This window comes from Carcharodon carcharias, chromosome 14, assembly GCF_017639515.1.
Source record: "Carcharodon carcharias isolate sCarCar2 chromosome 14, sCarCar2.pri, whole genome shotgun sequence".
Classification (NCBI taxonomy): domain Eukaryota; kingdom Metazoa; phylum Chordata; class Chondrichthyes; order Lamniformes; family Lamnidae; genus Carcharodon; species Carcharodon carcharias.
Genome location: NC_054480.1, coordinates 32598247 through 32614346, shown reverse-complemented (window position 1 = coordinate 32614346; position 16100 = coordinate 32598247). Strand labels below are relative to the sequence as shown.

At 42.9% G+C, this 16100-nt stretch overlaps 1 protein-coding gene across 6 annotated transcripts in view; it reads left to right on the top strand.

Moving 5' to 3' along the window:
* The window catches only part of kif3b (kinesin family member 3B), a 69159-nt gene extending 54322 nt beyond the window's left edge, over nt 1–14837 (top strand). For 5 of the 6 annotated variants that reach the window (XM_041204374.1, XM_041204372.1, XM_041204373.1 and 2 more), the window contains exons 7-9: nt 920–1025; nt 1257–1444; nt 11377–14837. In XM_041204374.1, the coding sequence (XP_041060308.1) occupies nt 920–1025; nt 1257–1444; nt 11377–11470 (388 nt within the window). In that variant the 3' untranslated portion in view covers nt 11471–14837. The remainder of the gene's footprint in view (nt 1–919; nt 1026–1256; nt 1445–11376) is intronic. The other variant, XM_041204376.1, reaches the window with a different exon arrangement.
* The last annotated feature ends 1263 nt before the right edge of the window (nt 14838–16100 follow it).

Sequence of the window (16100 nt, the reverse complement as noted above, 5' to 3'; positions counted from 1 at the left end):
CCCTGGTCAGCCGTGTGATGGGAAAAAAATTGGAGCTTGTACCATCATTACTCATAGCTCCGGACTGCAACATGTATGCAAAAAAATGCTTGTTGACAGAGCAGCTCAGACTCCCTGCAGTGTTCAGGGTGGTGATGGGGGAGGTGGGGCTGATGGAGGGGTGTTTGACTCAATTGGCTGAATGGCCAGTGTGGATGATATTGGTGCCAGCAGCACAGGATTCAATCTCCATTGCGTCCAGGGTGGATTTGGAGCCTTTCCCTACCTGTGGTGGCAATCACGGCACTGTGGGTCGGACCTGCCCTCGGGCAGAGAACTGAAGAAGAGGAGTTTGTTGATGAAGAAATCAATTACTCAAAATGTTTATTCACACCATTTTGATCTACCTTTTTCTTCCAGTATCTGAAATTTCTGGTTGCAAAGCATTTTAAACAAAACAAATTGCATATTTCACAGTAGCACATGATTAAATTTCAGTTGAATTGTTTGAGAAAAAGAAACAAACATGATGATTTACACACCTGTTTTGGCTTTAATTGCTGTTAATATTATACTCTGAATTACAACTGGTGCATTTTACATAATATCTTGCTATAGATTTTCAACTTTCAAAATGGGAAGGAGTGTGTATGTGTGCGATATACTACACACAATTATATATCTATATAATACAAGGCAACTTGTATAAAAGTCTGAGTGTCATTTAATAAAGATGGGAATTGACTTGAGTCACTGTAAATTGATGACCTTGATGTTATGCACTACATGGTGTGAACATTCCTATTGTTATAAAATAATGAATCTGGATTAACTGTGACATGCCCCAGGAAATGCACCAGGTGTAATAGATAAAAATTAAGCAAAAATAGTAAAGTCTATCTTTTCAGTATTGGAATATTTTTCACTTTATGACTTCTAGCAATCAGCAGATGATGAAGCGACCTGTATCAGCAATCGGATACAAAAGACCACTTAGTAGTTATGCAAAAATGGCTTTGATATCAAGATCAGACCCCAGATATAGGGTGAGTAAATGAGACTATAAATTGCAACTCTCCCTTTTAAGGTCTGTGTTGTTAAAATATTGCCCATTTACAACGGATGAGTATATTTAAATAGTGCAAAACTAAATTGAACCCATTGCTGCCATGTGAAAGTGATATTTATCCACGTATTAATGCTCAGTAGTTTATTCTGATGCCGTAATATTGGAGTGTATAGTTGGCATATTTCTGATTTTTATCCTTCATTTGTAGGCTGAAAACATCTTACTTTTGGAACTGGACATGCCGAGCCGAACTACTCGGGACTATGAAGGACCAGCCATTGCTCCAAAGGTACAGGCTGCACTGGAAGCTGCTCTGCAGGATGAAGATGAGCTTCAAGTAGACGCCTCTACATTTGATCCCCTAAGAAGTGGCAGTGCTAGAAAATCAAAGTCCAGGTGACTGCATAATGAGCCTCAATCATAGTATACTTTCTTTGTTAAAACAGAAAATTGCTCATTTTTCTCACTATTATAAAATATCTCTTAGCTGAATTAGATCATATGGATTCAAATTTAAACAAGGAAGTGATCTTTCAATTTCAATGTGTTAAATAAGCAGTATATAATTGCAGATAATTAGGCAGGCTTCATATATAGCTGTCCTTCTGAAAAGTTCCATTTTTCAATTTGCAAACTGAGTAACAAAGCTGTGTATTGAATAGCTGTGTTCCTTTCATAAACTCAAACTATACGTAAATAATATATATTTCAGTCCTTTCATCTGCACATATATCCTGTCAACTTTTTCCATTGTAACAACTTATATCCACATTTATAATAGAAACTGCCTCTAAACTCATATGTAATACAACAATTCCCCACATTGTTGATGGTGCAGCATTATTGTATGAAATGTTGCTATCGAAATTCATTCATCACTAGGCCGGCATTAATTGCGTATTCTTAATTATCCTTGAAATGGTGATGGTGAGCCACCTTCTTGAACTACTCCAGTCCATGCGTTATTAGTGAGGGAGTTCTAGGGTTTTGACCCAGTGACATTGACAATATATTTCCATTCAGGATGGTGTGTTACTTGGAAGGGAACTTAAGAGGTAATGTTGTCCCTACACGCCTACTGCCCTTTACCTTCTAGGTAGTAGAGTATTCAAGTTGGGAGATGCTACAGCGCATCTTATAGATAGGACACGTTCCATGGTGCATTGGTGGTAGCGGGGAGTGAATGTTTGAATCGGTGAATGGGGTGCCAGTCTTGTGTGCTGCTTTGTTCTGGATGATGTCGGGGCTCCTGAGTGTTGTTGAAGCTGCACTCATCTAGGCAAGTGGACAGTATTCCATCACATTGCTGACTCATGTCTTGCAGATGATGGAAAGGCTTTCGGGAGTCAAGAATTGAGTCACTGCAGAATACCTGACCTCTAAAAGCACTTGTAGCCATGGTTTTCTGGGATTGATCCTGTTAAAGTTCAGGTCAATGGTGACCCCCAAGATGTTGATGGTGTGAGATTTAGCAATGGTAATATCGTTGAATGTCAAGTGGAGATGATCAGACTCTTGTTGGAGATGGTCATTGCCTGACACTTGAGGCAAGAATATTACTTGCCACTTTTCAGCCTAAGCCTGAATTTTGCCCAAGTCTTGCTGTATATGGCATGGACTGCTTCAGTACCTGAGGAGCAATGAATGATACTGAACATTGCGCAAAAATCAACCATCATCCCCACTTCTTACCTTAACATAGATCATTGATCTTGATTGGTGAGGATGAGGTCAGGTACGTTTTCCGTCTTGTTAGTTCTCACCACCTGCCACAGGCTCAGTCTGACAGATATGTCTCCTTCAGGACCCATTCAGTAGTGGTTACAGAGCCAGCCTTGGTGATGGACATTGAAGTCCCCATCCAGAGTACATTCCGGTGCCTTGGCTACCTTCAATGCTTCTTCCAACTGGTGTTCAACATTAAGTACTGATTCATTAGCTGAGGGGTGGCGGTAGGTGGCAATCAGCTGGAGCTGTTCTTGCCCCTTTTTGAACTAATACCATCAAACTCCATGGGGTCTTGCGTGAATGTTGAGGACTCCCAGGGGCACTCCTTCCCAATTGTCTATCACTGTACCGCTACCTTTGGACATGCCCTGGGATGGTAATGGAGGATTTTGGGCCATTGACTCATATGATTTGATGAGTCAGGCTGTTGCTTGACAAGTCTGTGGGGCAGCTCACCTGATTTTGGCACAAGTCCCTAGATGTTAGTGACTTTGCAGGATTGATTGGGCAGAGTATGCCTTTGTCAGTTCTGGTCCCTGGGTCAACACCAGGTGATTGGTCCAGTTTTATTCTTTAACTTTGCTGTAGCAGTTTGATACAACCAAGTGGTTTGCTAAGCCATTTCAAAGGGCAGCTAAGGCACACCACATTTCTGTGGATCTAAAGTCACGTACTCCAGACCAGATAAGGACAGCAGATTTCCCACCTGAAGGGCATCAGGGAATCAGATGGGTCTTTCTGATAAACGGCTAGTTTCACGGTCGCCATTACTGAGACTAGCTTTTTATATCAGATTTAATTACTTCAATTTAAATTCCTCCAGCTGCTGTGATGGGATTTGAACTTTCCTCATTGCTGCATTAGTCCTGGCTTCTGGATTACTCATCGAGTAACATTACCACCACACTGCTGTCCCCTGGGCCTAAATTTGACTCTTTAAATTCTCCAGGTGGGATTTGAATTAATGTGTCCAGACCATGGGCAGAATTTTCTGACTGACTTGCGGGTGGCAGAGCCCGCACGCCAGCGCTTAAAATGTCGTGTGCTGTTGTCACATGAGCGTCCCGACGTCAGCATGGGGCATCGCGATATTTAGGTCGGCGGGCATACCAAGCAGCGGGATGCATGCCCACCATTAATTCAAGGCCTCGTTAAGGCTCTTAACTTGCCAATTGACGAGGATTTTGAGGGGACCATGCGAACTTCGGCTCGGCGGGCAGGCGGGTAAGTGATTTTTTAATTAAAACTCATGCACTGGTGGGATATGTGGCCTCAGAGGGGTTGTTCATGTTTTTCATGAAGTATTTAATGCAGAAAGTGTTTTAAACTTGCCTGTGTGATTGTTAGTAGTTCACATCGATTTCCAAGAGCTTTTTGTGTACTTTGAAGCTTCAGCTCACCAGTCTGCAGACAGTAATCTTTATTGGGCCTGCAGCTTTCCAGAGGCCTCCTTTAGCCTGGGTATGGGTTCTGACATGTCCACTGGAGGCAGCTCCTCTAAGGAGGCAGAGAGGGATAGAATAAGGAGGAAGCCAGGAGTGGACAATCAGCCTCCAGGGGAGCCACCTTTGGTAGGCCAGGCGCAGGGCCAAGGGGTTGTCCAAGGTGGAAGGGGCTGCAGAAGATGCCACTATCCTGCTGCCAGGGTATACAGGCGGCAAAGCAGCTACCTCAATATAACTGAGGTGCAGTGCCCAAGGAGGCTCCGTCTCTCAAGGGAGACAGTCAATTATACCTGTCAGGTGATTGGCCCTCAGATCTCCCCTAACTGTGTGGGTGGACACCCCATCCCAGCGGCTCTGAAGCTCACAGTTGTCCTCCACTTCTATGCCTCTGGCTCCTTCCAGGGCTCAGTGGGTAATCTTTGCGGTGTCTCTCAATCATTTGTCCACACTTGTGTCAAGCAGATTACAGACGCTCTGTTCAGATGGGCATTGACTTTCATCATTTCCACTGTGACCAGGCAAGTCAGTTACAGCGAGCCAGAGGCTTCGCAGCCATTGCTGGCTTCCTCTGCGTCCAGGGTCCAATAGACTGTACACATGTGGCCATCAAGATGCCAGCAGGTGAGCCCAGTGCCTTCATCAACAGGAAGGGCTTCCACTCCATGAACGTGCAGATAGTGCGTGGTCACAGGATGCAGATTCTGCAAGTTTGTGCAAGGTACCCAGGCAACTCCCACGACGCCCACATCCTGAGACACTGCCAGGTACCGGGGCTCTTCAGTGCTCCAGCTCGGCTGGATGACAAGGGCTATACTCTATGAAGGTGGCTCATGACGCCACTCCGTCGTCCAAGAACAGAAGCTGAGGAACGCTACAATAGGAGCCGTGGCCCCACAAGGGCTGTGGTGGAGAGAGCCATCGGTCTTCTCAAGCTGCACTTCCGTTGCCTGGACTGCTCAGGGGGCACACTCCAGTACACCCCAGATCACATCCCTCTGATGGTGGTAGTATGCTGCACTCTGCACAATCTTGTGCTGGAAAGGGGGGATGCAGTTGACAATGAAGACTTTGATGCTGTGGATGAGGCTGCACATGATGTATCCAGCAGTGGCTCAGAGGATGAGGAAGCAAAGTGCGATGTTGAGGGGCACCACGCCGACCCGCTACTACACCAAGGAGGTAGGGACACCCGGGACAATTTAATCCAGTGAACCTTCAGCTAGCTCCACACACATCGATCAGCTGGACCAGCATTGCCTGGCGCTTCCACACTTAGCACTTAGGTGCTACATCTTCCACCTCATCAGCTGCAACTAAGGGCTTGGTGCAGAAACATCAATGTCCACTCAAACATTCATGATATGTCTGTGAAACATACAAATGCAGCACAAAAGAAACACCCTCAGCCATGGTCAGAAAACTGGACTTTATTCCGTCCAACATCAAAGAGAAACATCTCTCTTACAAACATGACTATTTGTTCCCTAATCTAAGGCCAACACAAAATCACCAGTGACATACCCGTGGAGTGCCTAACGTGCCTTATGCTTTCGTTTGCGGGTGCTACGTCTAGGTGTTGCCCCATTGCTCGGAGTGGCTTGTGAGACAGCCTGCTGACCTTGCTGTCCTGTTGGCCTTGATGACTTTGGCAGGCATCCTCTGGCCAGTGAGCCTGTGATGGCCCCGTCTGGGAGGGAGTGGCCAGTTCCAGAACTGGCACCTCCCCAGTTGTCGCAGCCTCAGCAGATGCAACGGTCACTGGCAGAGGGGCAGAGGAGCTGCTGCCCTCATCCAGAGCGCCCTGAGTGGAGCTCGCAGCGACGACAGGCAGCTGCTGCACCGACATGAGGTTATATTAGACCTCCCTGCTCACCGTAGATGCATGGGCACCGAGTGACGACGCTTGGTGCCCAGAACATCTCCCATATTGGGAATGACCACCCGTGGCCATTACTGTTGTGAGGGCTTGCAGGTCAGAGCATAACCCAATCAGAAGAGTCTCAATCCGATTGAAGCCCCTCTTCATGAGAGTTGCCAATCTCTCAGTGGAAGAAGCGTGAAGCTCTGTCGTTACAGTCTGCCTGGACTCCTCCACCGCAGAGACCAACTGAAGCACACCCTCAAGCAACCCTGCCAGATGCTACCGCGAATCCTGCCGCTTGTCCTACAGCTGCTACATTGGTGACAATTCCAGAGGCACATCATCAGTGCCGGACTCAGCATGTGCCTGGTCCCCTGCAGCCCTCCGGCTGCTGGTGCCATCGCACTCTCTGTCCCTGCCATCTCCTCCAGCGATTGTGAAGTGCCCTCTCCACTGTGACATGGGACACTAGCCGACAGTGTGTGTGGCTGCGCTGGTGCCTGGCTGGCTGAAATGATGTGCTGCAAGTTGCATGTCTTGGCCATCACGTATGGAGGGGGGGCTCAGGTCTTGTTGACTACGACCATGTGGTGGTGGTGCTGAAATTAACAACAAGGACAGTGCATCAGTTAGCGTTCAGTGAGTAACATCTTTCATCCCTTTCCCCCCCAGCCTCATAAGTCGCTAATCCTTCAAGACCCTAAGGAGGCAAACATTGGTAGGGTGGAAAAGAGTCAAGAGGAGGCCCAAACATTAGATGCACAGACAGACAGGCTGGTCAGATGACCTAAGGAATGCCACATGGAATGTTATGTGCCATTGGAGTGGGAAGAGTGCAGAGGTACCTGACTTGGATGCATGCTGGCCTGGAGAGTTGCGGTGATGCAGAAATATTGCAAACACTTGCAACATTTGCCGTGGAGCACAGGAGATTGACAGGTCACATTAGTGACCTTCATACCGTTATGAGGGGCATAGAACGGGTGGGCAAAAGGCAATATTTCCTCGGCGCAGAGATGAGTAACGTGGTGGCATTTATTTAAGTTGAGTGTCATGAGGTTGACCTTTTGGACAGAGTAGTGGGGCGCACTGGCTGAACGGGTGTTGGAGGTACCAACCCTCCTAAAATGCGAAACGTCTTTGGCAGTGCAACAGCAATGCCATGGTATTTTAGGCCATGGGGATAGTGGTCACAAATTGGATAAGGTGACTTTGGAAAGTGCTGGAGATGCGCATCCTCAAGGAGACGAGGGACCTTTGTGTATGACCCACACGCCAGAGTGTCTCAGTCTGTGAATGAGCAGTGTTGCAGCATTAACGATTGCAACAACCATCAGTGATTTGGATGGTGGGCAGACAGAGTGGATGGGACTGTGGACCTCAAATACCTGGCCGCTGGACCCCAGCCTCACCGCCACCTGCTGCCCTGGCCACCTGCCTCCTCCCCAGCTCCATGGTCTGCTCCTCGAAGATGATGAAGCGCTGGAGTAGGGCATGCCCACCACCAGTCCTCTGCCACTCTGAGATTGTGCTCAGTTTTTGCCTGCAGAGCAGAGAAGAGGATTTATTGGGGCTGATCGCTCATGTACGCTGCATGCGCACGCCGCACCCCAACCACAGTGGCCTAGCTGAGGCCTCCAGCAGCTCGTGTCCACACTACTGGTGATCAGTTCCCAGAAGATAGTATGGCTGGTCTCAAACCCATCCCCCAACGGCCACCTTGGACACATTCAGCGTCCATCACTTTGAATAACACACAGGTTTTAGCGCCCATGGCAAGGAGGCACAGCTAGGTGCAGTGCCAAGGCCAGCAGACGGCTCTTGGCCACGACACCTTGAGGCTCCCCTTCCACCATCTCATCGCCATCAATAGGACATGTGTTGGAGTTCTGAGTATGTGTCTAGCTGCCTCCTCTGTAGGTTGCCCCCAGACTATTCAAATGTGATAAACGCCAACATATGTTGCAGGAAGAGCCCATCTTCTCCTCAACCACTAAGGCTGATGTAAGCGTGATCACTGTCTGTTTGCCCACTCAGTGTGCGCCAAATGCCCAATGCAGTAATGACACTAAGACGGGAAGGGGGTGGTGGGGGGAGCTCAAAGGCTAAGGCTACCTACTGGGTCAAATGGCCAAGGCTGACATGGCACTCACCCTTCCAGAGCACAGCAAATCATTGAATCATTTGTGGCATGGTGTTCCATGTGGCATGGGCGTTTACTTCCTCACCCAACTCCTGCCACGTCTGCCTGGTGACATGCAGGGCCCTCCTCCTCCCATCCTCTGGATACAAAATATCCTGACGGTTGGACACCACTTCAAGGAGGACAGCAAGGCATGCATCTGAGAAGCAAGAGGCACAGTGGCCCCCCCGCTGGCCTATCCTGCAACCTGCCCCCCCTCCTCCTGCTCCTGTGCTCTGAGAGCAGCCTGTCTCTCTCTGACTGGCCATGGTGCACTGCCTCAACAAGGCTGCCTGGCCACTCTTTATACAAACAGCCAGTCCCCCATTGGAATTGGCGGTCTGAACACACCCGCCTCCGCAACGATTTTCCCGTTCTACACGGGAGTCATTAACGCGCTGGGTCGGCCTTAATTGGCTTGCCCATGCAAAATGGCAGCACGGCCTGTTTCGGTGGCGGCAGTCGGCTGCCCGCCCACCGCCAAGTCGGTCAGGTCCGCCTGCCCGTCAAGGGCAAAATTCCAGGCATCTGGATGACTGGCGAATAACATAATCACTCAGCTACAGTTTCTGCCTAGATTTCTATGTCCAAGCTTAGAAATTATAACACAATCTGTTCTTATATTAATATTTGTATGTATGACTGTAAAATTATATCTTGTCCAAATATCCATCAGCCTTTAACTCTGCTTCACTTGAAGACTATAGTTTGTCATGATTCACCGTATGTAACCTCACGGGCGATTGATTCATGTTAATTACTAACAAAAAAATTAAGCACTTCATTTCTGCTCTGTCTTTCTGGTCCTTATTCTGTTTGTTTTTTACTTTTATCTTTCTCCCTTCTACACCTCATGATCAAAACTTCTAAATGCTTCACTTACCTTCTAGATCTAGATCACATTGTTCATCTTGGAAATGGGAGAAGAGTTTTTAAAAATGATCTGGTTAATTTAAAAATGATAGCTTGTGCCACCATCTTTTTAGGGGACTATGTGCAACAGGACGCATGTGCGGCCACCATTTTGTAATGGGCAATATGCAGCAATGTAAGACTCCGTGTTACTGAGGCTGCACTCGCCCCTACTCAGCTTCCTGTAGCAGCACCACGCATGCTCCGTGCAGATAGTAATGTAAGTGGATTGCAGGTTGCTGTGAGTTTTAAACTATATTGCCTTTCATCATTCTTCCCCATTCCACCACTCCTGAGTTCCTGGCTGCAGGCTCCAGGCTCCAGCAGTGACGTCATTGGATCTCTGTGCATGCGTGGAGCAGTGCGTATGAACAGCCTGGTATCAGCAGCCATCTTGTACGGCCATATTGCGTTAGCAGGAGACAGTGAAAACTATATCCAAAGGCCATCTTGTTTTTAAAAACATGGATTGATTGATTTAGTTGTGCAACCAGGTCAATCTCTGACGAATTTTATTTTTCAAGGTATGAATGCAAAAGGTCCTTCAAGGAATAATACACGAGTAAACTCATTCTGTGCACTAATGCAATGATATGCAACATTTTTGTTTTTGAGTCCACATTCTCTTTTTATGAAAATTCCATGGATTCCCTACAACACAACTAAAGTGTTTTTTTCTGTATACAAATCAGTTACACAATTGAGAATATATTTATTATTTTGTTTTACTTAAATGTGAAACTTGTTGCTGGTAATCAGCCCCAGATCAAGGTTCAGGTGAGGGGTACAGTAATATGTTGTAGCAGTGAGCCTTCTTGCACTCACATGAGTGGTGAAGCTAAGTTACTGCTGAATTGAATGGTCATGGTGCTCAAGCATGGGTTTGAAAGAGAGAAGTGTAAACTAGTTGTTCTAGGTGAATAATGCATTCTAAACCTCTGGCTATTTCTGACAGACCTTTTGCCAATCTACTTGTAGACCATTGATCAGCAGTTGACAACCCATGTCTTATCCCACATCATATCATGATCACGTATCACCCTGTGTTAACTGGCCTACATTGGCTGTCAGAACCCCAACCCCTCAAATTTAAAATTTTTATCCTTGCATTTAAAGCCTTTCATGTTACTGCCTCTCACTATCTTACATTCTCCAGCTTTACAACCAATTAGTCAGCGTTTCTTTAACTTTGGCCTATTGCACATCCCTGCTGTTTTTGCTCCGCCATTTACAGAAATGGGGGAAAGAACAGATACGGTGTTGGGGAATGTGTGGGAATGAATTTGGGGGCATGAATTGATTTAAACATAAGGATGAGAATTTTAAACAAGGTGTTGCAAGGCTGGGATGTTCACTGATGATTGCACAATGTTCAGTACCATTCGCAACTCCTCAGATATTGAAGCAATCTGTGCCAACGTTCAGGCTTGGGCTGATGAGTGGCAAGGAACATTCATGCCACACAAGTGCCAGGCAATGACCATTTCCAACAAGTGAGAATCCAACCATCTCCCCTTGACATTCAATGACATTACCATCACTGAATCCCCTACCTTCAACATTCTGGGGTTACGATTGTCCAGAAACTGAACTGGGCCAGCCATATAAATACTTGAGTTACAAGAGCAGGTCAGAGACAGGGAATTCTGCATTGAGTAACTCATTCTTTGACTCCCCAATCCTGTGCACTATCTACAAGATAGTCAAGACTGTGATGAAATAATCACCAATTGCCTAAATGAGTGCATCTCCAACAACAGTGAAGAAACTCAACACCATCCAAGACAAAGCAACCTGCTTGATTGGCATCCCAACTACCACCTTAAGCATTCACTCCCTCCACCATTAACACACAGTGGCAGCAGTATGTACCATCTACAGGATACACTGCAGCAAATCGCCAAATCTCCTTCGACAACACCTTCTAAACCCATGAGCTCTACCACCTGGATGAACAAGGGGTGCAGATGCATGATAACACCACCATCTGCAAGTTAAATAATAAACTTTAAACTTTGTATGAATTCAGAGTTGTAGAGATTGTTTGTAATTAGTACTTGTTCATAGACGCATGTTTTTGCTTATCTTAGATTGATCCTGTGTTTACTGTTTCATACTTCCTGTATTAGCGGGGGGATTGTATATTATTCAAGAAGAATGTGTTTTGCTAACTGCAGTTATATCTTTCTTGTTTTTTTAGCAGGCCTAAAACTGGGAGAAAAATTGGACCTTCATCTTCAACTGGGTCTGGAACCCAACTCTACCCCCAGTCTCGTGGCCTTGTTCCCAAGTAAACCTATTCTCATGAAGATATAATGACTTGTCAGCAGGGGAAAAAATGGAGACGAGTAAACTTTATCTCCTGGTCTAATTTTAGTCTGACCTCACTGGTCAACATCACGTAGATCAGAAATATAGTTTGGATTGAGATTAAATTTACATTTGTGTTTTGTTTTTACAGTCTAAACCATTCCACTGCTAGACAAATAGGTGCCCAAACTCTTAACCTGACAAAGTTATCTGTTTCATAATATAACCCAAGTGGGTAGTGCCACTGCTTGCTGCTACAGAAACACATTATCCTATATATATATATATATCATATATATATATATATATATATATATATATCTCAAAAGAATACCTCACATTTTACGAGGAAATTTATTGTATTTAAAGATTTCTTAAAAATGCTGCATAACTTTGCTGTTTTTAATTTATTAGATTTTCTTGTTGGAAAGTTGAATGTAGATAGAATAGATTTGAACTTTTGTTAATGTATAGTTGGTATTTTTCATGTTTTTTATTACTGCTTAATTTGAATGTTAAATGTATGGTATGATTTCTTTTTTCAGGCCCTAATACAACATGTAAGAAAGAGTAAAGCTGGTCAATGGTCTGACATTGTAAGGCACAGGTAGCAATTATTGCCTACTTAGGGGATAGCTTTGGGTCATGAGACATCAACCTGATTTGTATTAGTGTACATCAACCTTGCATAAAGACTCAATGTCGCTTCTCTAAAGCATACTTTTTAAAACTACAAATCAGAAACCTTTTAAGCAGGCTGTAAGTGCAGCAGTTTAGTTCAGCAGCGGGAATGTGATTCAGGAGTAAATGTGTTTTAACTTCCTTGAACATTCTACCACTACAAAATCATAAATAATTTTTGCATTGTTGGTTTTGATTATAAATTACACTTACACACCAACTTAAAAATAGTATAACAGGAAATTTTGTTAATAGGTTCAATTTTTATATTACCAAGACAGCATCCTGACTCAAAATCCGACCTCGCCAAAATATTTTGGTTCTTCGAGTCACATTTGGGCTTGATAAGATGTTACACTGTCACACAGTTGCTACAAGAAAAATGTGGCACTAAGTCAATTTGGTTACTGATGTGCAACAAATTATCTGCATCACCCATGGAGTCTCATTTGACAGAATCACTGATTGGAAAATCAGACAAACTGATTTTCATGCCTGACCTATTATTCATTAAGCGAGGCTTTCTAATAGAAATGGAGACTTGCAAAATTTCCCCCAAATATGCACAACATTTGGGATCAGTTTGAGTTTGGGTATATGTCCAAAAGATTTAAGTATCCATCTTCAAATGTTATGCGTTTTTGCAATTGGAACTTTTATTGCAATATTTGGCTTGTTTAAAATTTAGCACAATGCCTCATAGATCTTTACAGGTCAAATTACATTGTAGCATTAAAAAAAGAATTAGGAATATGAAAGGGGATGAGTGAGAGTTCAGTTGAAGCTGAGAAGTAAATGTCCCTGATTTAAAAGAAAAAAATAAAGTGAGGGGAGTGTTAACATTCTTACATGAGTCAGGAATTCTATTGTATCTTAGGGAGAATATTTTGTTGCTTCTCCCTGAAAAAGTGATGTTAATATTGAAGAATATTTAAGATGATAAAAAACTCAACATGATCTTAGATTGGACAGTTATAACTTCATTTTATGACCTCCTTAAATTTGATATATTACTCAAAAGGTCTCACCCATTCTAGTAATAACTGGAAGTCCACTTTACGTTAAACAGTATCTCTTAATTAAGGCATTTGTTTCACTGGTTCGAATTGAAAATGTGGGCGTCTTTATGTACATTGATACCTTATATTCGCAATCGGCAATGTCATAAAATCAGTGCAGGCAGAGTGGCAATTTTCCATTAAATGCTCAAAAAATGTATTGAGTTTACATTTTTGGCACCGGTCACAGACTTTCTTTTTAAAGTGTATGTTTTGTTGGACAATTGAATGGTTTCATTGTTATTTTTCAAACCCCTGTATCAATAATAATTAGGGTGGGAGAGATATTCTCAAATGTTGATTTTAGAGGTTTGAAAGTGCATTTTACAATGTTGCGGCAGGATATCTTAAAATGTGAAGTTTGTTTTTCTGTGTCTGAACTAAATTCTATTATACACTCAACTTCCAATGAAGAAACGTTATTTAAAAAGAAGCAAACAGAAAAATGTTTAACCACAATATGAATTCCTCAGAAGAAATCCCTTCTGTTTAAAAGGGCCTGACAGAGAGAGCGAAACAGCTTTGTGAAGCTGCAACAGTTTTCCTAAATATTGTCTCTAATAAGTAGTAAAGAAGAGATTTAAGTGGCCAAATTCTTAGCCTTAATTCGAATCAGAATTGCTTGGTTTTTGTTAAATTAAAAGGGTGCTTAGCATAGGCAATTCAAAGTAAATTCTAAGTTGCTTAATATACTTGTCACGTTTATGTTACCATTTTCACTGTGAACAGTGCCTGTAAAAATGTAGAGGGCATTAGTGTTGAGTTATACTATTGATTTACTAATATTTTGTTTGTGCATTCCCAAACTGCAAACACTAAACTAATATATGTTTGATAAAATTTTGTTCTAAAATTAATACAGTTTTGGGTTGGTTAGCAAATATTTGAGTCGCTAGCTACTGTTTGAAGGCATAAATGTAGTTTGGAGTCTGGATTATGGAAATGCTACTATTACACTAATGGTTATTTGCTAATTCTCTTAAAACGGCCTGTGTCAATTCCTGCACTCCCTGGAATTCTGAGAAAGAATTTATATGCTGATGATAGGTGGTTTCTAAATGTCCAGTGTGTTGACTTTTAGGTTACCAAATTGGTGTAAATCCCTATGAACATTTTCTTAATTTTGTTTTCAACAAAATGCTGTAGTATCTTCCACATATATCCAGCAAATCTGGAATAAGAACAAAAGTTATTCTAATGTCAGCTGCTAGAATAAGTAGTCTTAGAATATTGAAGCAAAAACAAATGGCCAAAACTTCAGTAGGCATTTCACTTTCAACCAGAAACAAACCTTGACATTTTCATTTAAACCAGTAATTTCCAGTGTCAGCATAACAATCCTGCATGTAGCCTGATATATGAAATGCATAATATGATTGAAGACAGTGTCCAGAGCAATAGTGTATGTAGTTGACTGTATGTTGGAAGAATAAACAAAATCTGTCATGCAACACAGAAGTTTATGTCCCAAATTTCAAACTGAAAGGAATGTCCTTCTTTAAATGATATATAAATTTAAATTATCTCTGCATCTTGTACTTTTTTTTAATCCCTTCTGTTTGTAAATGCACCCTGTAAATGACCTTAAATAAACTTTCTGAAGCGATTAGAACTTAACCTTCCGTGAGTTTATCTTTTTGCACCTGCATAGCTTTTCACTTTGGAACAACCTGAGAATATACAAGGAGCTACAGAAATGTAAATTCTTAAACAGTAATGCACAGCTAAATGAAAATTTCAGAAAGTGCAGTTCCCTGAACTGCATATAGTGATTCGATAAGCACTATATATAGTAACATGTGAAAAGTTAAAGGCTTTTTATCTATTAAATTTTCACAGTTGATACCATCTTTCTATCTCTTCATACCATTAAATGAATCATGTGAACAATTAGTAAGCAATTAACCTGATTAGCTTAGATGTTGGAGTTACTTCATTTTGAAGAAGTGAACATCAGAATAGATACCATTTCTTCAGTCGCTTATATCTGCTGTTTAGCATAAATGGAACAGCAGATGAATGCTGAAGGTAAATATACATTAGTAATTTTGTGCCTGCTTAGTTTGGTCTAAGCATATGTATAATTATATGTGTTTTAATCTTCCTGCGGTTACTATTCTAATTCACATGTGAGCAACAGTTTTATTTGTATAGCACCTTTAATGTAATAAAATGTCCCAAAGCACTTCATAGGAGCTTGATAAAACTAAATTTGACACCGAGCCACATAGAGATATTAGGGCAGATGACCAAAAACTTGATTAAAGGGGTGGATTTTAAGGAGGAAAGAGAGGTGCAGAGGTTTAGAGAAGGAATTCCAGAACTTCAGGGCCATAGCAGCTGAAGGCACAGGCACCAATGCTGGAACAGTTAAAATCGGGGATGTTCAAGAATCTAGGGTTAGTGGAATGCAGATATCTCAGGGTTTTGGAGCTGGAGATTACAGAAATAGGGAGGGGCCAGGCCATGAAGTGATTTGAAAACAATGAAAATTTTAACATTGACCATTAACTGAAATGACTTCTTAACTGAAAGGCATTGTAAGTCAACAAGTCCAAGGTAATGCATAAATGAGACTTACTGCGCGATAGCTCATGGCTGCAAAGTTTTAGATTACATCATGGGGTTAAATATGGGAGACCGGTCAGAATTTTCTGGAATAGTCAAGTCTCAGGCTAACGTAGGCATTCTGGATTTCTGCCTATCCATCCCATCTTGCTAACTTTTATAGTATGCTTCTCATTTTCCCTTCTGTTTGGCATAGTTTGTTATGGACCCACAAGTCTGAAACACAACTGACTTAAAACATCAATCACCAGATAATGGTTGGATCATGTCAGTTACCATTAGGCATCCATCTCCTCTGCCAAAAATG